The sequence below is a fragment of the Dromiciops gliroides genome, chromosome 5 (assembly GCF_019393635.1).
Source record: "Dromiciops gliroides isolate mDroGli1 chromosome 5, mDroGli1.pri, whole genome shotgun sequence".
Taxonomy (NCBI): Eukaryota; Metazoa; Chordata; class Mammalia; order Microbiotheria; family Microbiotheriidae; genus Dromiciops; species Dromiciops gliroides.
Window position 1 is genome coordinate 284,240,937 of NC_057865.1, and position 22,598 is coordinate 284,263,534.

The 22,598-nt window shown below is 47.4% G+C and overlaps 1 protein-coding gene across 6 annotated transcripts in view; it reads right to left on the reverse strand.

The window, feature by feature from the left end:
* Positions 1 to 3,092: 3,092 nt before the first annotated feature.
* Positions 3,093 to 22,598, reverse strand: part of SYN3 (synapsin III) — a 477,977-nt gene continuing 458,471 nt past the window's right edge. For all 6 annotated transcript variants that reach the window (XM_043965053.1, XM_043965054.1, XM_043965055.1 and 3 more), the window contains 5 exons: positions 22,429 to 22,531; positions 10,092 to 10,226; positions 8,758 to 8,848; positions 7,667 to 7,964; positions 3,093 to 6,988 (listed from right to left, as the gene is read on the reverse strand). In XM_043965053.1, the coding sequence (XP_043820988.1) occupies positions 6,856 to 6,988; positions 7,667 to 7,964; positions 8,758 to 8,848; positions 10,092 to 10,226; positions 22,429 to 22,531 (760 nt within the window). In that variant the 3' untranslated portion in view covers positions 3,093 to 6,855. The remainder of the gene's footprint in view (positions 6,989 to 7,666; positions 7,965 to 8,757; positions 8,849 to 10,091; positions 10,227 to 22,428; positions 22,532 to 22,598) is intronic.

Genomic DNA, 22,598 nt, shown 5'->3' on the forward strand with positions numbered 1-22,598 from the left:
GGGCTTTCCCAGCTCCAAGATTTGGCAGCCTCTTCTACAGAATGTAGAACGTTTCTTCCCCTCTCCCCCATCACCTCCCCCCCCACACACACACACTTTGACTCCTCAGAGATGGGCATTAGCTCTGAATGAATCTTGGGAAGTTGGACGTGGTGGTGGTGGTGTGGTAGTGTGCCAGATAGGCCTAGGGAGAAGAGAAGCAGCTCTTGAAAACCAGGCCAGGACATGCCCACCTCTCTTTGGGCATGGCCTGTTTTACAAACTACAGCAGGGGTCCAGTTTGAGTTAGGCACTCTGGGCTTCCTTATGATTTGGGGAGACAGTTTGGAACTTGACTGTTATTCAACCTGTCTGTTAGGCAAATATAGCCTTGCTTGGCCAGCTTACCCACTTACCCTGCCTCTTCCCAATAGGAACAAAGGACTTAAGTGTGTGTTCTATTTCATATTACAACACTTAGAATCAGAAAATTCGATTGAAGATGACAGGGAAATATTTTTAGAGCCAGCTGGTGCACTCCGCTGCATTTGTCTTAAACAGAATGTTTAAGAGGTGCCTGCAGACCGTAATGCATGGTGTCCTGGACTTTTGTAGATGGAAAGATAGGAGCTGAGCTTGTTCTTTTGACAGATTATGCGTGGGGGTGAGCTGCTAGGGTCAAGGTGAAGGGTATGCAGAAAGTACTGCCTTTCAGGACCCTGAAAAACCGTTTTTCCCAGCTGGTTCCTCCAAGATGTCGGGCTCTTCCCCTTGACCCTTCCCCCACTTCGAGGGCAGAGTTATCTGAAAACAAGACCTGTGTGTGTCTGTACTCTCATCTTCTGCTCCTCACTGATTCTGCCCTGGGAGGGCACAAGGGGCCCTTTGTACCCTTTATGAATTGTGTATTTTGTCAATGCGCAGATCAGCCTTGGTTGTCTCCTATCCTACTCCTCACCCTTATCCAAAAGGCTGCCCTTGTATTAGTCAGAATCTGAATATTAGAATGAGAGCACCCAAATGCTTAACACCAGCAGTGACTCCTTTGTGGGTGGTATAGGCCTTGTAAAAAGCTTGCTAGCCCTAACCAGAGATCCCTCTAGAAGGTTCAGGAAAGCCCAAGACACGAAGGTGGCTGGGAGATCTTGGATTATGAGGCCCTAGGCAGGGCAGCTAGGTGGCACAGTGGATAAAGCACTGGCCCTGGATTCAGCAGGACCTGAGTTCAAATCCAACCGTGGACACTTGACACTTACTAGCTGTGTGACCCTGGGCAAGTCACTTAACCCCAATTGCCTCACATCCACACAAAAAAAGAGAAGGCCCTAGGCAAACCAATGGCAATGTTATTTCCCAGTAGAAGTCTCTCCTTGCTCACTGAAGTAAATGGCTAATTGTCCAGCTAACTTAAACAGCTTAGATTGAGTTTTAAAATGATTCCCTTTTCTGTACTCCTCCCATCCTCCTGTCCCTGAAATCACCAGAAGCCTGCCCTCTGCCCCCAGTAAACCCAAGCTGCTTCTTAGCCCGGAAGAAAGGAGAGTGCTGTCTTCTTTTTAGGAAGATTATGGTTTTGGTGATGTGGTCTTTCTCAAGCAAGAGTCTAGCGACACTACATCTCCCTTGTGGTTCAAGCAGGATTAGCATCATCTCAAAATCTGTGCAGGGTTTGGATGATGGGAATTCGAATTAATATGGGACCTCCTCAGCTTTGGATCTTGCCTCTTTTTTGCCATAGACCTTGGCAGATGAGTCTTGTCTGCCTGTTGGAACCTTAACCAATTCAGGCATGTTTCTAGTGAAATGCTTCCCAGATTGTCAGTGGTCATCCACCTTGTATGAGTATCTAAAATGCCAGTCCCAGGTGCCAGGTGGTGTAGAACCCTGTGCCCTGCTTCCAGGCTGCCATGACCTGCTTTTCATGCCCCCCCCCTCGTATTTCCAGTTTATAATTGTCTCTTTGAAATGGAAACTCTGGCATTGATTTTCTTTGGCCTTAGAGCCTCCATCTCACTTTAGTATTTTACCTGGGTGGTTTCACTCCCTTATTGATGCTTATAAGAAATCTCTTTTCTTCCTTAATCCTTTGTTTTTTAATTTGGTTCACTGATAGGGCAGTTGGCAGATGGATTATAACATAACTATCCTAGCTTGCCCATTGGGACCACTGTAGGACCCTCTATGGGCTAACAATGACCCCTTCATTCAAAGTATGATAGAACTTTATTTTCCTGGAAAACCTACTTCTGGGAAAGGTGTGAAGGAGACAGGTGGACGAAGCCAGATGTCAGATTTTCCTGTTGCATCTTTTTTACCTTCATGACATCAGACTGTGGTATCACAGTTATAGTGTTTCAAGAGGTTTGGTTTAGGACTCTGAAGAGGCAACGCCATTTAACATTCTGGCATCTATTGGGGGTATTTTGTTATTAGTGGGGAGGCCTTTTCTTGAAAAGTAGAATGTCCCCTAGCATCTCTGCTTCCTCCTGGGTGCAGTTAGGGAGTATGTGGCGAAAGCAGTCAGCACAGAGATTTGGTAAACTAGAGTGGAATCCCTGAAGAGGAGTGACCCACGTAAATGGTTTTATACCTTAGTATATTGAGCCAGCATGGAATCAGATTGGTCCAAAGAAAGTCTTGGGTTTTGAAGGGAAAAGAGCTTTTCCCCAAATATAGAAGAAGGCCAATGACAATCATTCCCTCTTTCTATTTTAGCTCGTATCAGCTTCAGTACTGAGTCAGACTCTGAATTTCTTGTTAAACATGAAACCTTGCCACAGTGAGCATCAGCTTTATCTTAGGTTGTGCTCTTCAAAGAAAAAAATTGTATATGTATTATATATGAGAAATATGTATATATTATATATATATATGAGAAAGCAACCCACCAAACCTGAAATTAGAGACTTTGTCATCCAAATAGATAGACCTTCTGTTTTCAAAGTGATGCTGATTAAAATTAGCTTCAGAGGGGCAGCTAGGTGGCGCAGTGGTTAGAGCACCAGCCCTGGAGTCAGGAGGACCTGAGTTCAAATCCGGCCTCAGACACTTAACACTTACTAGCTGTGTGACCCTGGGCAAGTCACTTAACCCCCATTGCCTCACTAAAACAAACAAACAAACAGACAAAAAAATTAGCTTCAGAAAGGAGGTGTGTGTGTGTGGGAATGGTAGCAAGTGACATATATAGGCTAAAATGCCAATGAATTTCGCTTTGAAAATCCAGTTTTCAAACTGGGTTTAGGATTTCTCGAGGGAAAAATGACTCCCATTTATGAGATCATTACAAAGCAGTTAATGGCAGCCGGGATAGGGATATACCCTTAGGGAGAGCCAGGCAGCAGTAGTGTTGGGCCAAGGTACGGTCTGAGCTTTTAAGAGCCCCAAGAGGGTTTTGTGATGCCTTCAGGAAGCTTCTTAAGTGAGTTCTTATTTACCCAATCTTGGCTCATCCCGCATTCTTGGGGATCACTCACTATTTTCTGTTTTCGGTCATCTGAGCATAGTGTAAAATTTTGTAATACCATGTCCTGTACCAATCTTAATTAACACAAAGCATCTCAGGCTGCCTGGAAACTTCCCGTATTTTTTGTGTATAAATTGGCCAGAATGAGTGAGTGAAGGGTCATTGGTGCTGCCCCCCACTCCCCATCACACTCCTCAGGAAGTGTGAACCCCCTGAGGGATAGAGAAGTCTCTTATTTGGAGGGTCACCTACCCCAAGAGAGACAGGTAGAAGAAACAGGGTGTCAGATTCTCCATTGCCAGAGGCAACAACCTTCCATTTGATTGCCAAGGCTTAGTCTGTGATGGCAAAGACCTCCTTAGATGCCCTTAACACTCCACCCAGTAGCACCTCACTTCTCAGAGGACTGCAGTTGTATCATAGGCAAGTCTATCTCCCTTGCTTTTCTTTGAGAATGACAAGTTCTACTAGGGAAAGAAGATAGTTTGGAAAAGCATGGGTGCAGCAGATATGGTATAGACTATTCAGTTACTTATGGGGAGAGGGAGGAATCGTTTGCATCCATGGGGAGATTTAAAATTTCAGTCTTCTGTTCACTACATGTGACTTCATCCTTCCTCCAAATTCCCCCCCCCATAGTTAACCATCTTGGTTTGAGCACCACTTCTTGACCTTGCCCTCCCCATGCCCATCATTCTAAGGAGCAGTGGGATGACTGGATTGGAAAGTGGGAGAGGAGGTGGGGAAAAAGCAAAGGGTCCATCATCAGTAGTTAAAAGACAATAACCTCCTGGGTAATGAAGTTTAATTAAGCCAATGCATGGGAACAGAAGCACTAAAATCCAGGCAGGCCTTTTAATAGAGGGCATTGTTGCACCAAGAGGAACCCTGGGCAGAATGTGGAATGAGAGATGGACCCCCAAGTCACCCAGCTCCTGCCTACCAGGGCATGGTGGGCAGAGAGTGTCTACTGGTTGCAAAACAGGAGCTAAAAATAAGGGGCATGGTAGGACAAGTGTGACCTTTGATGTGCTCTCCAGAGGTCCTGGCAGGGACTAAACCTTCGTATCCCTACCGAAAGGACAGAATGAATAAGGGGAGGGGAGGAATTCTCCCAGAAGCGACTCAAAAAATAAAAGTATTGGGGTGAGTCTTCCCCTCCCTTAGACTAGACAATAGCCCCTTATCTAGACTTTATTTTGTTTGGGTTCAGCGGATGCCACCCAAAGCCAGAGAAGCTGGGGAGTGTCATCCATCACAAGTTTGAGACTCAGGTGCCAACGGGACTAGTGTTATGGCAGGATCATTGCCAGTAACTGCAGACATGGGAAGCAATTCTAGCCAAAGGGCAGGGAAGGGGCCTGGTGTCTCAATTTCTGATACTGAGTTGAAGGTGGAGAGGGAGGCCAAAGTACCAGCTGTGCCTCCGAGGAACTTCCAACCAAACCACACCGAGTCAAGAGTCTGTCCTCCAAAGCCAACAAGCCGGTCACCGGCCATGCCACACCTTTGGCAAGGAGGCCGGAGCACGGCCTGGCTCTTTGAAGGCTGCCTTGAGTTGTTCTGGGTCTACAGAACAGTTGCCAGGGTATGCAGAGGAAAATAACCCCTGGTCTGCTCTCCGCCCTGTTGGTTTGGCCTTGAAAGACAAGATGGCGGGCCTAGAAGAACAGGAAGAGCGTCTTTCCTACCTGGCTCTCCTGGAGATGGATTTTGGGGGCATGCCAAGCCTCCAGCTTCCCTTGAGCTACAGGGGAAATGTCTGGTTTTGGGGGCCTCTCCCACCCCACTGGTAAACTCAGGCTCATAGATTAAGAGCTAGAAGAGGCCACAAGGGGATACCCCCAAACCCCCTTCCCTCAAACACCTCATTTTACAGAGAAGGATGCTAAGACCCAAAGACGGCAAATTGCTCATCGGAAGTGACCGGTGGAAGAAGAGCCAGGGTCCAGACCCGAAGCCTTGTTCTAGAGCACCAGCCCCTGTTGCATCTTACAAGGGAATGAAAATTTCAAGCCTGAGAGTGGCTGATAAAGGAATGGCCTCTAAGGGGCTTCCCAAAGCTCAAGAACCGACAACCAACCTTCTCTGCAACAGCAACAAGAAGCCCACCTTTGTCTGGTGCATTTTTCTGCTTTTCTACTCACCAGGACTCTTGGGTATCCAGAACATTGCCAGGAGGCTGGTTTCTGGGCCCGGGTGGGGTGTGCATGTGTGTATGACACTGGGCTCCTGGAATCCTTGGGTTTGGACCCATCTATTCCTGGAAGGGGACCCAGGGCCTGTGGTGGAAGATCTGAGAATGCAAGGGAGGGGGGTGCGTCCCCAGGCAAGCACAGAGGTTCTTAAAAATATTTACTCAAAGGGACCTTCCTCTTCCCCTTAGTAGCAAAACTGGAAGGAGACCAAGGCTGCCTAGACCTGCAGGTCTAGAAACAACACATCCTCTTTGGGTCATTCATTCTTCTCGTGGGTGCATAGATTTAGAGCAGAAATGGACCTGGAAGATGATCACGTGCAACCTCCTTCCTTCATTCTACAAGTCAGGACACTGAGGCCCAGAGAGAAGGCCGAGTGGTCCAGGGAGAGATGGCTGTTCCTAAACCAGAGGACCGCGCTTTGCATCTCAGCTCCGCTGCCTTCCCTGGGCCTCAGGATCCTCACCCATACAAAGGGGACAGGGAGATACAGTGATCACAAGGGCCCTGTCCCAGTTCTAAATCTGGGAAAGGGAATTGGGGTGGATCCCAGAGGTTCCATTGCCCCCTCCTTCCCTCTCTCCTCTGGGTTGCCACCAGGCAGACTCAATAAAGCCTGGGCATGCAATGGCTTGGGGACGACTGAAGAGTTTGCAAGCCTCTCGTTAGTAGGTAATTTAATGTATGGGAGCCTTTTAAAAAATGTTGCAGTATGTTGTCAGAATCCTTATTGCCTGGTGTAGTGCTGAGGTGTGGCTACAGTGTCAGACTCGTGGCTGGAGGTGAACATGCCCGAGGTGTGTTCCCCAAGGCAGGCCTAACACAAACCAGGAGTGGAAGCCCAAAACAGAGACTAACATGGGTGCTTTGGGTCGGAGGGCAGGCTTCCCATTGAAGCACAAATTCCGTTTCAGCTATTTCCCCGACTTGCCACCCCCTGCGACCCAGTCGGACAGTTTAGGACAACCATAAAAAGTGAAATTAGAACACAGTACAGAGAATCATTTTCTGGCTTAGAGAGAGGCCACCCAAAGATACCCCCAAGGGACTCTTCGCAGACTGCGCATGGACCACTGGGCATTGCTGTCATCCACGGGCTGATAGGAATGGGAATGAGTGATGGCGGGGTGCTAGACCGAAGGGCGGGAGCGGACTTGCAAGACTGCCTCACCACCCCGCTCCCGCTGACCCCCCCCCCCCACCAGGGTGGGGTTAATCAGAAAAGAGGCTGGCGAAGGACTTCCTCAGGTTGCGGATGGTCTCGGCCTTGGCTTCATCCTCGTTGGGGTTGCCCCGCTGGGATGAGTCAGAGGTGCTGAGGCTGTTCGTCAGGGACTGGGATTTGCTGAAAGGGAAAGGGAGAGTTCGCGTAGGTGCCTGCCCTGGTGCGGAGCGGGGTACAAGGCAGCCTCCAACAGGCCGCCGATTCGGGAATTCAGCACCCAGCCCATGTCGGCAGAGCACTGTGCTAGGCGAGCAATAAGAGAGACCGGTCCGGTCCTCGGGATGCTTATAGGCACGCGCACAAATAACTAGAATATGAACCAGAATTGGATTCTACCGCGAGAATCGAGGAAGGAAGAATCATTTCCCCAAGTGCTGAGAGTCTGGGGCAGTAGTAGTGGTGGCTCTGAAGGTGGTGGAGGGAGAGAAAAGCAGGAGAAAAATGAGCACTTCGGTTTTCTGAAAGGGACGCCTTAGAGGCTGGACTCCTCAAGTTCCTCCTCCGATACCACCTGGACTCCTCTCTCCTGCATAAGACCTTCCCAGATTGCTCCAAGCTACACAAATGTCTTCTTTTTCCTAATTCCTAAAGCACTTCCTGATTTGTAACAAAGCGAGGTGAGCAGCTGGCTTGGGGGGGAGGAGGTTAGGGTAGCATCCGTTGTTAATACCCATTAGGTCCTAGGATTTCCTAAAGGGCAGAAGGTGGCTTTCAATCTGTTTAAATGGTCAGCCCAGGCCGTCTTATTCCCAAATCATTTCCCCAGGCCCACTTCAGGCATCCCCCAAAGGCACTTACTTGAGATGGGGATGGGGAGGCGCTGACTGCTTGGAATCTCCCACAAGTCCTTGCTGAGAAGGTCCTCGGCCCTGCACAGGGTGCCGGGGCTGTGAGGTGGGAAAGGTGCCCTGTTTGGCAGCCTGGCTCGGGGAGCTGCTGCTGGCTGCTCTGGGCAGCTGGGGGGAGCCGGGAGATCGCTGCTGCTGTGGTGAGCCAGACTGGGGGCTCTGGGGCTGCTGGCCTTGTGGGGAGAGCCTCTGCTGGGGAGGACCCCCTGATCGTGGAGGCTGAGCAGGCTGTGCTTGTCGAGGGCCCCCTAGGAGAACAAAAATAAAGCAAAACCCATATGTGTGTGTATATATATATATATATATAGGCACCTAGGTGCCAGACCTGGAGTCAGGAGGACTTCATGAGTTCAAATCTGGCCTCAGACACTTACTAGCTGTGTGACCCTGGGCAAGTCACTTCATCCTGTTTGCCTCAGTTTCCTCATCTGTAAAGTGGGCTAGAGAAGGAATTGACAAACGACTCCAATGTCTTTGCCGAGAAAATCCCAAATGGGGTCACAAAGAGTTGAACAACAAACATCAATACATATTTATACAAGTGTATGTGTATAATTTCAAAAGGCAGCCCTTCTCAGAATCATGCTCAGAAATGCTGAAAGATATAATTTTTTACAGACTTGTCCCCCCTTCCCCAGGTCAGGTTAAGAACCCCTGCCCTGAGCAATCTACCTGATGGCAGTAAGGGGAAATGTAGAAAGAGTTGGTGCCTAGACAGGAAACAAGCGTGTCTCAAAAGCCAACTTGGCCAACCCATCCTTCCAAAAGGATGCCAGCCACCTGAATCCCAGTTATCAGTTTGCAAACGACTTCCTCTCTGCATTTTTGGTAAGAATCCATCAGTAGATAGGTTGATTATTAAGCAAAAGGATGCTTTTCTTTTGCGGCTGAGGTAGCCAGCCTTTTTCCTTGAGAATCACACCTAGTGTGTGTCCACATGCCCACCCACACACCCACCCACCCACCCACCCACCCACACACACACACACACACACACACACACACACACACACACGCGTTTATCAGAAGACTGAACTGTACCTTGAGGGGATGGACGAGGTTGGGCAGGTTGTCCAAGCTGAGGCCCCTGCTGCATCTGTCCGTGAGGTTTTATGGCTTTCAGCTGTACCTGCTGAAATGGGGGGAAAGGGACAAAGAGAGAGAAAGAGACTCTGATTACCAAAGCAAGATGATAGAATCATGTTAGCACAAGTGTGGGGCTAGGCGAGACCTCAGACCATGGATTCCAATCCATCTTACAGAGGAGGAAACTGAGGCCCAGGGAGGCTAAGTGACTTCAGAGAATGACAGATTTACAGATGGAAGGGACTTTGGAGACCCCAGCCATCTGGCCCGTCTTGCTCATTTCACAGAGGAAGGAAATAAGACTTGCCCACTGTCATCCACGTAGTGTCAGGGATGGGATTTGAACCCAGCTCAAACGCTTTCTAGGATGTGATTTATAGTAGGCAAATGACAAGGGGTCTACCATTGTAAAGTTCTGGAGATTAGGCTGACCCTGGAGAATCTGGAGGTTGCCCAGGTTTCTAGGGGGAACCCTGTGGTCTTTGACGAAGGGCAGAACTCACGTGAGAGTGAGAGCTCAAGAAGGATGAGAAGCCAGGGGGATAGAGAAGGGCCCCAAACATAAAGACACAAAAGTCTCTCTCTCTCTCTCTCTCTCTCTCTCTCTCTCTCTCTCTCTCTCTCTCTCTCTCTCTCTCTCTCTCTCTCTCTCTGTCTCTCTCTCTCTCTCTGTCTCTCTGTCTCTCTGTCTCTCTCTCTGTCTCTCTCTCTGTCTCTCTGTCTCTCTCTCTCTCTCTCTCACACACACACACACACACACACACACACACACACACACACACACACACACACACACACCCCAACCCCCTGTTCACATTCCGGTACAGAGGGGTGAAGAGTCCCTGACAGGGCAGCAGGGTGCGAGCTGAGCTGGATGGGGGACAAGGCCCACTTGTTTGCTTCTTATGTTAATGGATCACCGCCCACTGTGGCCGGGAGTACAATGAGGACACTATTTTACTGGGGGGAGAGTGGTGGAGGATGGGAATGGGGCATGCTTGTTCTAATGGGTCCTGCAGAGACTCTCAGATGGAAACTCGGAAGGGGTGCTCTTCCTTCTCCCCTTTTTCTACAGCCCCTCCCCACTCCCACCCTCTTCTCAGCAGGGAGTAAAGTCGTGGCAGTGAATAGAAGGGGTTTCAGGGGTGTGGTAGGACAGGGAAGGAGGTATTCCAGCCAGGTTGAGGCTGGGCTCAACCCTGCTTCTGGCCTTCCCCTTTGCTTGGTACTGGCCGCTAGGGGAGAGCCCCACCATCTCCCCAGGGGATTTCCCCCTCCCTGGACTTTACCCAGGGTTTTAGGGGCAAGGGAGCTGCCTCCCCTGATCCCAGGAGCTGGCTCATTTTGGAGACCACGAGATCTGCCATCAGCTGTTTGTCCTCTTCCACGTGTTCCCCGATCAGAGGCATGGAGCTGTCCATCACCTGAAAGAAAAGAGAAAGGCTGGGAATGGAAGGTGATGGGGCCCCCCACCAAGTGGGTCCCAGAGAGCCCAGTGGGCAGCCTCCAAGCTCATACCCTGGGTGGACACTAGATGGCGGGCTTCTCCTTAGCAAACCCCTACAGGGGTGGGTGGAACTCAACAGAAACTGCAGACCAGCTGTGGAGAGTTGGGAGCTAACCCGAAACTGGAGGGCATCCTGCCTTAAGCTGCTGCCAGCCCAGCCCAGCCCTGCTCAACTCAGGTCGAAGAGGAGTCTGACGGAAACCTCTCAGATTCCAATAAACCCAAGTTCCCTGGACAACTTTGGACAAGACATTTGTAGACCATAGCAATGACAGTGAACCCTAATAATAATGTTGTACCACCAGCAGTAATAATACAAGGCAGCGTGATGGAGTGAATAGAGGAAGGGGCTAGGAATTCAAGACACCTGGTTCAAGAGCTGCTTCTCTCCTATGATTGCTCTGTGACCCTGGGCAAGTCACTTGACTTCCTGGTGCCTTCTGACAACTTGCTAAGACTACAGGTTACAGATGAGTTGATGCTCTGCCTTAGTGGGTAGAGTTTCCATATCAGGAGTTCCCCATACCTGTGAAACCACAGGTCCAGAATAAAAGAAAATGACAAATTCCAATAGTAATACTAGAAAGTGGGTTGGACTTGTAATTTAATTGATATAGAGGACTCCCAATCAGGGAGACAGACAGAATAATGACCCGGAGTAAATTCAAATCCTGCCTCATGACCTGGAGCCTATCTCTGTGCCTCAGTTTCCTCATTTGCAGAAATGACTAAATATCCCTTATGGTCCTTCCTAAATCCTATGAATTTCTGACAATTACATCTCTTCTCTGCAATTACAGCTCAGAGGGTTACCTAGAGCACCGAGGGGTTAAGTAATAATAGCATTTATATCGTTCCTCAGATTGTCAGGCACTGTGCTTTACAAATATTATCTCATATGATCTTCACAACAACCCTGGCAAGGAAGTCCTGTTATGATCCCTTCATTACAGTCGGAAAAACTGAGGCAAGCAGAGGTTAAGTGACTTGTCCAAAGTCACAAAGCTAGGAAGTATCTGAGGCTAGATTGGAATTCAGGTCTTCCTGTCTCTAGGCCTAGTGTTCTATCCATTGAGCCGTCTAGCTGCCTCTAAAATGAGTTGCCTAGGATCACACTGCCGGGATGCGTCAGAGACAGGCCTTGAACCCAGGTGTTTCTGGTTCTGAGACCAGCTCTCAATCCACATGCAACAGTGCCCTGTCTAATAGCAGGACCATTAAAGGTTTATATGAATGGCGCAGTGGATAGAGCACCGGCCTTGGAGTCAGGAGTACCTGAGTTCAAATCCGGCCTCAGCCACTTAACACTTACTAGCTGTGTGACCCTAGGCAAGTCACTTAACCCCAATTGCCTCACTAAAAAAAAAAAAAAAAAAAAGGTTTATATGAGCCTAGTACTATGCTGGGGATATAAAGACAAAAATCAAACAGTCCCTGCCCTCAAGAAGATTACATTCTACATGCCTCTGTTAAGTAAATAGAGGCTATATACAAAATAAATACTCAGTAACACCAGGAGGGTACATGCTATCCAGTCAGTCAACAGACATTCATTGAGTCCTTATTTATTTATTTACTCACTTATTTATTTATATATTGACTTATTGATTTATCCATTCACTCATTCATTTATTTATTTATTGTGAGGCAATTGGGATTAAATGACTTGCCCAGGGTCACACAGCTAGTATTAAGTGTCTGAGGCTGGATTTGAACTCAGGTCCTTCTGACTCCAGGGCCGGTGCTCTATCCACTGCGCCACCTAGCTGCCCCTTATTGAGTCCTTATAATGGGGTCTCTTGGAGAACCTGGAAACTTGGCCTTGAGACAGCTCAATTCTAGAAGGCTGGTGGTCAACAAAACTCAGAAAGAGGTTGGGATTTAAGATTTTAATTTTGTTTTAGTTATGTTTGTGCAGCTTGCCACCTCCCCTTCTCCTTTCTTACTCTCTGCCCTCCAAGTAGGAGACTCAGGTCTCTTTAGGCCAGTGCCCAAGAAGGCCTGGATAGCCTTAGACCTTTCCTCTCATCAACACCTAGCAACTTGGATCCCGCGATGTGCTAGATGTCATTTTGAGAGTTAATGAATAAATTAAGAGACTGAGAATACCAAGACAACAAAACTTCCCACCAAACACTCCCAGCTCCTAAGGGTTTTCTTATTGTATCATCTGTTAGAAATTCATAGCCTTGGGGGCAGCTAGGGGGCGCAGTGGATACAGCACTGGCTGTGGATTCAGGAGGACCTGAGTTCAAATCCAGCCTCAGCCATTTGACACTTACTAGCTATGTGACCCTGGGTAAGTCAACTTAACCCCAATTGCTTTACCAAAAAAAAGAAAAAAAGGAAAAAAAAAAGAAAGAAATTCATCGCCTTTTCAAGCTGGGAAGTGTCTTGCCAATCTTTTAGATGAACTGCCTCTCTCTAATGATGAAGAAACAGAGGTCCAAAGAGAACCAGTGACTTGTCCAAGGTCACATAGCTATTTAAGTGTTGGAGCTGAGGCAGAAAACTGCTCTCCTACCTCTTATCACAGTGCTTTTCCCATCACACCACCCAATTAAAAGGACCAGGGCTCTTTAATGATTTTTTCTGAAAGAGAAGGTGAGTAAAGCTTAGTAGGAATTGTCCTGGCTCTGGAATCAGAGGCCAGGGCTTCCTAGGTTTAGATCTGGAAGGGGAGCTTCCACACAACTAGTAAATATCAGAGGCAGGATTTGAATTCAGGGCTTACCCATTCCCAAGTCCATCACTCTATCCACTGTTTTTTTTTTTTTTTTGGTGAGGCAATTGGGGTTAAGTGACTTGCCCAGGGTCACACAGCTAATAAGTAAGTGTTAAGTGTCTGAGGCCAGATTCGAATTCAGGTACTCCTGACTCCAGGGCCGGTGCTCTATCCACTGCGCCACCTAGCTGCCCCCATTCTATCCACTATTACCTTTGCTAGCTGTGTGGGCTTGGGCAACTCCATTTCACATCTCTCAGTCTCAGTTTCCTTCTCTGTAAAATGAAGGTATTGCATAATGGCTTCTAAGGGCTCCTTTCAGATATAGATTTTGGATCCTAAGTAGGCAGGGTAAACATTATTCATTCTCTCTCTCTCTCTCTCTCTCTCTCTCTCTCTCTCTCTCTCTCTCTCTCTCTCTCTCTCTCTCTCTCACACACACACACACACACACACACACACACAGAGCTGAGGAAACAGCGTATGAGACTAGAAATGATTTGCTAGGCTCACCCAGCTAATGAGTGTCAGAGCTAGTACTTCAGTACTAGGGATTCAGTACTTCAGTAGGGATTCATCCCTATGTTCTGCCCACAATACCATACTCTTATCTATATCTATCCATCTATCCATTTATCCATCCATCTATCTATCTATCTATCTATCTATCTATCTATCTATCTATCTATCTATCTATCTATCTATCTATCTATCTATCTATCTATCTATCTACCTACCTACCTACCTACCTACCTATCTATCTATCTATCTATCTATCTATCTATCTATCTATCTATCTATCTATCTATCTATCTATCTATCTATCTATCTATCTATCTCTATATATAGATATATTGTGGGGCAATGAGGGTTAAGTGACTTGCCCAGGGACACACAGCTAGTAAGTGTCAAGTATCTGAAGTCGGATTTGGACTCAAGTCCTCCTGAATCCAGGGCTGGTGCTTTATTCACTGTGACACCTCACTGCCCCAATACCATACTCTTTAACAAGACCTCAGAGAGAGTTGGAAATCTTGGGCATATTGGATGGGTGATAGGGCAGATGTTTGGGGTACAGAAGAGGCTGTCGATATGGAAGGGTGGTGCCAATCACTGGGCTGCCCCTGGGGAGGTCATGATGGAGGGTGTCCTAAGGGTGGCATGCAGAATCCACCCCTTCCCTCCATTCTTTTCCCATCCCATAGGCCCCCCCATTCTATTCTGGTCTCTGGTCCCTAGAGAGTATTGGGGGAAGTACCTGGACCCAGCCAGCTGGGGCTTTCATGTGCAAAGCAGGATGGAATGTTGGGCTTCTCTGGGGGGAATATTTTTCCATCACAGAATGTCATTCCCTAGTTGAGTTCAGCTAGGATGAGTTCATTGGCCTTTCCTCTGTGAGGACTGTCACAAAACATTCTGGAGCAAATTTTCCATTCTCACCAAAGAGGTGGAGGAGGAGAAAGGAGGACAAAGAGGAAAAGGAGATTTGGGGATTTTCCTTCCCTCCCCTTCTCCTTATTGTAGAATGGGACCTTTTGTATTTCTGACAAAAATAACTCCCAACAACATAAGCATAAAGGGGGGGACTCCAAAAAGAAATAATCGCTCATGAAGGCACCTCCAAAAGTATTTGTAAGACTTGTAAGAACTTCTGCAAAGTAAAAGATTTCTAATTTTACCCCTCCTACACAAGGCCCCCAGGACAGATGACCCTTGACAGTGTGCAGAGCAAGCAGGGTCATGAGGGGACTAGAAGCCAGGCCCTACCAGGATCTGTGAAAGGAGCTTGAAGAAGAGAAGACTCAAGTTAGGATTGTAGTAGGCAAAGGCAGTGAGGCGGTGAAGTGGACTGAGCTCTGGATTTGGAGTTCAGGAAGACCGGAGTTCAAATGGCTATGTGACCCTGAGCAAGTCATTTTGCCTCAGTTTCCTCATCTATGAAAAGGGGATAATTGCACCTACCCGCTAGGGTTGTTGTGAAAATCAAGTGAGATAAAGTGCTTAGCACAATGCCTGGCACATAGTAGGTGCTATGTAAATGTTGGCTATTATTATCTTCATGGGGGTGGTGAGACCATGAAAGAGAGCTGTATGTCAGGTATTTGAAGGGCTGTTTTGTGAAAGAAGGTTTTGATTTAGGATCTTAGAATACATGGGACCTTAGAAGTTCAATCCCCTCATTTAATAGGGGAAGAAACTGAGACCCAGAGAGGATCGTGGGATCAGAGATTTAAAGCTGAAAGGGATTTTCGAAGCCATCAAGTTTAATCCCATCATTTTTTTTTTTTAAGTGAGGCAATTGGGGTTAAGTGACTTGCCCAGGGTCACACAGCTAGCAAGTGTTAAATGTCTGAGGCCGGATTTGAACTCAGGTCCTCCTGACTCCAGGGCCGGTGCTCTATCCACTGCGCCACCTAGCTGCCCCTAATCCCATCATTTTACAGAAGAAGAAATAGGCCTAGAGAAGTAAGATGATTTGTCTTGCGGTCTCATGGATAGAAAGTACCAGGGCAGGATTTGAACTCAAGACTTGCAGATTGGAGGCAACACGGTACGGCTCTGGGGATCAGAAGACCTGGGCTAGAATCCCAGTTCTGCTCCTTATTACTTGTGTCCTTTTTGTCCCTCAGTTTCTCTTTTATGAAATGAGGGAGTTAGTCTAGATGACTCGAAAGAAAGGGCCCTTCCACCCCTGAAATTTATGATCCTGACTGTGGGTTGGGGCATATTTGCCCTCTTGAGGGAGGAGACCACAGGGGCTAAGTAACATTGTCCAAATGATGAGCAGGAGTCCCTCTGCTCAGTGTGCAATTCTGAGCTGGAAACTTCCCCTGGACTTCATTTCCCCCATTTATAAAATGAGAGGGTAGGGCTAGGTTTCAATTCAATTCAATGAGCATTTTTTAAGCACTTACTATGTGCCAAGCATTGTGCTAGGTACTGTGGAGATACAAAGCCCCCCCTCCAAAATCCAAAAGTGCCTGCCCTCAAGGAGGCAACATATGCATAGATAAATAAACGCAAAATTATCCGGAATTGTACGTAATTCAGGGCAGGTAGAGACTGGGGGAGATCAATAATGCCATTTCCAGGAACAGTACCAATCCCAGGCATATGACTTGGCTGCTGTCTAACCACCCAATTGGAGGAGGCTTTGGGCAGGGCACGATGTCCAGAGATGAAATTCTCCCAGCATGTTTTTCTACCTCTGGAGTCCTCTTCCTTGGGAGTCTAGGAGGTCTTTTTGGGGGTTGTTAAGCATTCCATACAATGTAATTAGTCCTCAAAGGAGTTATACCTCACATCTTTTGCCAGCTATTACTTTTTTTTGTTTTGTTTTGTTTTTTTTTTGGGTTTTTTTTTTTTGGTGAGGCAATTGGGGTTAAGTGACTTGCCCAGGGTCACACAGCTAGTAAGTGTTAAGTGTCTGAGGCCGGATTTGAACTCAGGTACTCCTAAATCCAGGGCCGGTGCTTTATCCACTGCGCCATCTAGCTGCCCCGCAGCTATTACTTTTTAAAAAAAGTTTGATCTAGAATCAATTTTTTATCAGTGCAGGGAACTTGAACTCCCAGTGAGTTTCCTGCATGAATTTTGTTGTTGATTTGTTTCAGTCATGTCTGATTCTTTATCACCCCATTTGGGGCTTTCTTGGCAGAAATACTGGCTTGGTTTGCAGTTTCTTTCTCCACTTTATTTTTCAGATGAAGAAACTGAGGTACACAGGGTGAAGTGACTTGCTCAGGGTCACACAGCTAATAAGTGCCTCAGGCCAGATTTGAATTCAGAAAAATGAATCTTCCTGGCTCCAGGTTTGCAGTCTACTCACTGTGCCACCACCATGGATGTAGATTGGCAGCTTATCAATAATTTACTGTCTTATCATACTTCTTAGGCTACCAAAGGGTTCAGTCCCTTGATGGTCACAAAGTTAGCATGTATCAGAGACAAGTCTTTACTTGGAGGTAACTCTCCCCGCCCCCTCTCTCTTTAAAAAATAATTGCATCAATTTTCAGTTTTTGTATCACCTATTACACCAATACCCCTTCCAGGGAGCCTTCTCTTAGAATGAAGAATAAAAAAGAGGGAAAAAGGTCTAGGAAAATTAACTGACACATCAAACAAGACTGATGTCATGTGCTATTTCCTACACTCATAGTCCCCTCACTGCTATGAAAAAAAAAAAAGAAAAAAAGAAAAAAAGGAGGGAGGTGCATTCTTATATTTTCTGTTTGGGTCTGAGCTTGGCCATTATCATTTTATTTTAGAGACATCAGGTGATGAAATGAATAGAGTGCTGGACCTGAGTTCAAATACAGCCACAGACATTTGGTAGGTGTGTGACCCTGGGCAAGTCATTTAACCTCTGTTTGCTTTACTTTCCTCTTCTGTAAACTGAGGAGAATAGCTAGCACCTACCTCCAAGAAGAGTTGTGAGGATCAAATGAGATCCTATTTGTAAAGAGCTTCCCACAGTGTTTGACACACAGTAGGTATTTAATAAATGCCTGTTTCCTTCCATAGGGCATTGTGTTTTGAATATTTTATTGGCATTATTCTTTCCATTGTTGTGCATAGTGTTTTCCTGGCTCTGAAGGCAGGTGCTTTGGAATCCTAGAATTTCAGAGGTAGAAGGATTATAGATATAGAAGAAGGGATGTTGAAAGCCACCTAGTCCAAAGCTTCTTAAACTGTGGGTCACGACCCCACATGGGGTCCTGTAACTGAAGGTGTGGGGGGGGATCTTGAAAAATTTGGCAACAGGAAAAGGATATGTCTACCTATTTTATACCTATATACCCAGGGTCATGTAAAAATTTCTTGGGTGAAAAGGGGTCTTGAGTGGAAAAAGTTAAAGAAGCCCTGATATAGTCCAATCCCTCATTTTACAGATAAGGAAACTGAGGCACAGAGAGGTGACTTGCCCGAGGTTACAAAGCTAGTAAGGGAGATAGGACTAGCACTTGGGGCTCTATGTGTTTTTCTACTTCTCTATCCTCTCCTCCCACCTTAACAAGAATAAGAGCTTTGGGGGACAGTAGCAGGGATGGAGAGGTATTAAGATCTAGGGAAGGGCCAAAAAGCCAACCTCCCTAGCTTCCTTTCAGTCCCAACTAAAATCCCACCTTCTACAGGAAGCCTTTCCCAGCCCCTCTTAATTCCAGTGCCTTCCCTCTGTTAATTATTTCCTATTTATCCTGTAGATCACTTTGTGTATTTATATTATATAAATATAACATAACACCATATGACATGACATGTCACGACATGACATGACATGGCATGGCATGACACAATATAATACAATAGAGTATAATAAATATAATACAATACAATATAATATAATATATATTTGTTTGCTTGTTGTCTCTCCCATTAGATTGTAAGCTCCTTGGTGGGGGGGGGCAGGGACTGTCTTTTGCCTCTTTTTGTATCTCTAGTGCTTAGCACAGAGCTTGGCACATAGTAGGCACTTAATACATGTTGATTGGTTGATTGAAAAGACCATCAAAGATAAGTTTCCTCAGACTCTTTTTTTTTTTTTTGCGGGGCAATGGAGGTTAAGTGACTTGCCCAGGGTCACACAGCTAGTGTCAAGTGTCCAAGGTCGGATTTGAACTCAGGTACTCCTGAATCCAGGGCCGGTGCTTTATCCACTGTGCTATCTAGCCACCCCCTCCTCAGACTCTTAATTTGGCTAAGGGCGCCTCTAAGACCCCTGGAAAAGAGAATCCATTAAGTTCTCTTTAGATTTCTTAACTCTATTCTTTCAACAGACATAATAAGCACCTACTGTATACATAGCACTGATAAAATAAAATGCTTGTGGAGCCAGGGTCAGATAGTTGAATGATATTTCATTTTCCATGGCCCTGTCTAAGGGCATCGTTGGTTGCCTGAGTATGGTGGAGCAGTCTTCATTGATCCTGCCTTACCTAGGAGCCAAGAAAGCACCCTCAGAGGGCAGCTAGGTGGCGCAGTGGATAAAGCACCAGCCCTGTATTCAGGAGGACCTGAGTTCAAATCCGACCTCAGACACTTCAAGTGTCACACTTACTAGCTGTGTGACCTTGGTCAAGTTGCTTAACCCTTATTGCCTCACCTCCAGTTGTTGGGATTTGCTGAATTCCCCAGAAGGAAGTCAAGCACCTGTCATGAAAGCATCTGAATGTTTGGTAGTTCAATTCAACTTAACAAGCATTTTAAAGTGCCTACTATCTGTTAGGTGGGGCAGCTAGGTGGTGCAGTGGATAGAGTGCCAGGCCTAGAGTCACAGGAAGACCTGAGTTAAAATCCAGCCTCAGATCCTTACTAGCTGTGTGACCTTGGTCAAGTCACTTAACCCTGCTTACCTCAATTTCCGTATCTGTAAAATGAGCTAGAGAGGGAAATGGCAAAGCCCTCCAGTATCTTTGTCAAGAAAACCCCAAATGGGGTCATGAAGAGTTGGACACGACTGAACAAAATCTGTTAGGCATCAGACTTCCAGTTCCCATCCTAGCTCTTCTCCTTATCTACTGTGTAACCTTGGGTGAGTTCGACCACCTCTCTGGGCCTCAGTCTCCACCTCTGCAAAATGAGAAACTTGCACTAGCCGATCAATAGGGATAGAGACTGGATGAGGGAGAGCTGCCCTTTACCAGGGCAGGTTGGCGCCATCTCTGCAAGTTGGTCTCAGAGAGTTACCCAGATCGCTGAAATGTTAACATAGAACTAAGACAGAACTTGAACCCAGCCCTTCCTGGCTGTGAGATGAGCTCTCTATATACTGATTGGTAAGATCTATTTTTAAAAACCCTTTTGCTCTAAGGTCTATGGTTCTTAGCTGCAGTGACCTTGCCCCGAGGAGCATAGCCCTGCCCGTTCTGAGGCTGTCCTGGCCATGGACAACGGCCCGGCCCGAGTCAGTTTCAGGAGTAGGCGTGCTTCAGACAGCCCAGGGCCTGGCTGTGTCACATGGCCCTGCTGGGGCAGCCGTGTCCCCGAGGAGCAGGGACACATGCCTAGAATGGAATCCACAGGCTCTGCAGCTGGGCTCATGTGATTCTCATCATCTCTCAACCTGAGTGGGTGGGAGCTCTCCCACACATACTTGTTTGGTGTGTCAGGCTCCCGCCTGCTGCCTCTTCAGCAGGGCCTGCTAGAAGGGGGTGGGAGGGGACAGAGGTGGGGGCCAGTGGTGGTGGGAACTGGGTGGGACCGTGAAGGACATTGCAGGGCAGGGGCAGGAGGATGGAAGCAACAGCTCTTCATTCTTCTCATTCCAGATGAGACAGTGCACTCCATCCCTAAGGATGGTTGCTGATCTCTCTTACATTAACCTCACCTTCACCCTCCCGGGTTCTGCCAAGGTCTTTTTCCCCAAGGCTACATCTTCTCCTAATCCTTGACCCTGGGAAAAGTTCTTTCTGAGCCTCAATCATGAGAAGGCAAGTTACCCTTCATCTCGGTTAATCTCAAAGTGGAGGTCTGCAGAAAAGAGGGGTCCCCTGCTGCATAGGCAGAATATGTACTTCAAAGCTTGAATACCACCCAAGGGGGCATGGCAAAGTTTGGGAGACCTCAGACTGAGGGTACCCAGGGAAGAGAGGCAGGTTAGACCGATGGTGGAGACAACACTGGTTTGGGAGTGACAGGACATGAGCATGAATCCAGTCTCTGGACCATAACAAGGGTAGAAACCCACCCATGAAGATCTCCCCCGGAATACCTCCTGTGAAGGTCCCCCACAGAAGCCCACCTGTGAGGATCCCCCCGGGGTTGGAACAGCCCCGAGCTGGTTTCCCAAGCCTCAGCCTTGGGCATACCTAGCGCCAAGGACTCATTGGATCCGTCCTAGGGCTGGACCTGCTTTCCCAACCCCGGCTCTGCTTTGTACTTTGAGAACAACTGAACCAAGACAATTCCTGAGCATGAGACTCATCCTGAGCCGACCAAGAGCTCTTTCCCATGGCCAGCTTCAAAAAGCAGTGGCCTGGACTCCCAGCAGAGGGCACTCACAGATCTGACACTCCGGGGCTGGACAGAGTTCTTTAGAAGTGCCGCTTCCTCCGTGGGCACACATTCAATATTGCATGATGGGGAGAGTGGCAATGTGGCCAAGAAAGGAATATCGGTGTGCCTCGACCTGGGAACGTATGCTGTAGGATTTAGAGACGGCATTTGGTCCCACCCCTCCAATTTAGAGATGGGGAAACTGAGGGTCAGAGTGCTTTTGTAACTTGTCCCCGGTCAGCAGATGCGGGATTCAAACCCAGGACCCAGATCTGAATCCTGCTCCGATGCAGGCATAGGCTTCTCCTGCACTAACTAAACCATGACCTGCAATGAAAGAGAAGTTACTTATTAATAGCTAAATTGGCCGACTTCTCCAGTGCCTCAGGGTGGGGTGGAGAGGAGGTAGCATTCTCCAGGGTAGCACCTCAGATTTGGAAGGGACTGTGTAGGGCATGCAGTGGTGCCTGACAGAAGCCACCTTCTAGGGCAGGTGCTGTGCCTCCTCGGCTTGAAGATGTCGGATGAGGGGAGAAAGGCTTACCCAGCTGGAGACACTCTGAACCCTGGGCCTGCGATGAGCTTTGTGGCCATAACTCCCCACACTCAGAGCTCTGCATACAGAAGGAACTTAATCACGGAGCCTTTGAGAGCTCAAAGCAACGTCAGAGAAATTTTATGCTAGGGGTTTTAACCTGGGGTCTGTAAACTGAAAAACAATTTTTTAACTGCATTTCAGTGTAATCGGTTTCCCTCATGATCCTATGTATTTTGTCTCCTGCATGATTCTGAAAAGGTCCTCCCCCTCAAAAAGGTTAAGAGCCCCTGGTCTAGTCCACGAAGGTTGTTGTTGCTGTTGGTCCTTCATTCTCAAAGAGGACCATGATAAATGTTTTCACTTGTAGTAAACTGGATTTAAGGGAGGGAGGGCCATGCAAGGTCATCAACCTCACTTTCTCCTCCAGAGCCATCTGGGTCCAGCCGAAAGATATAGATCAGGACAACTGGAGATGACCCAGGATGTTTAAGGCAATTGGGGTTAAGTGACTTGTCCAGGGTCATATAGCTAGTAAGTGTCTTAGGTGAGATTTGAACTCAGGTCCTCATGACTCCAGGCCATTGCTTTTATCCACTTCACCACATAGCTGCCCCAGTTCACTGAGGTCCAGATAAATGACTTGGCCAAGGTCACAGATCTTATAAGTGACAGAGCCAGTATTTGAACCCAGCTCATCTGACTGCAAATCTTAGACTTTTCCGATTAAATCACACCAGCTCTTGTTCAATAAATGCTTTCAGAAAGAATGATTGAAAAGGTAAATTAAGGCAAACATCCACCATTTTGCCTAGCTGCATGTAGGCAATGAACACTTGTTGCTAAGTTAATGTCATTCTCACCTCAATGATGTAATCTCTCCCGTCTTTGCTGTGGACGGCTTTGACGGCACAGATGTCCAGGCCCCCAAACATCTCTGAACAGGAGTCCACCCACAGCTTATACCTACAGAAAGCACAGAGATGCTCAGGCAAGGCCCCAGAAGGGAGGAGAACATCCCCACTGGGCTCGG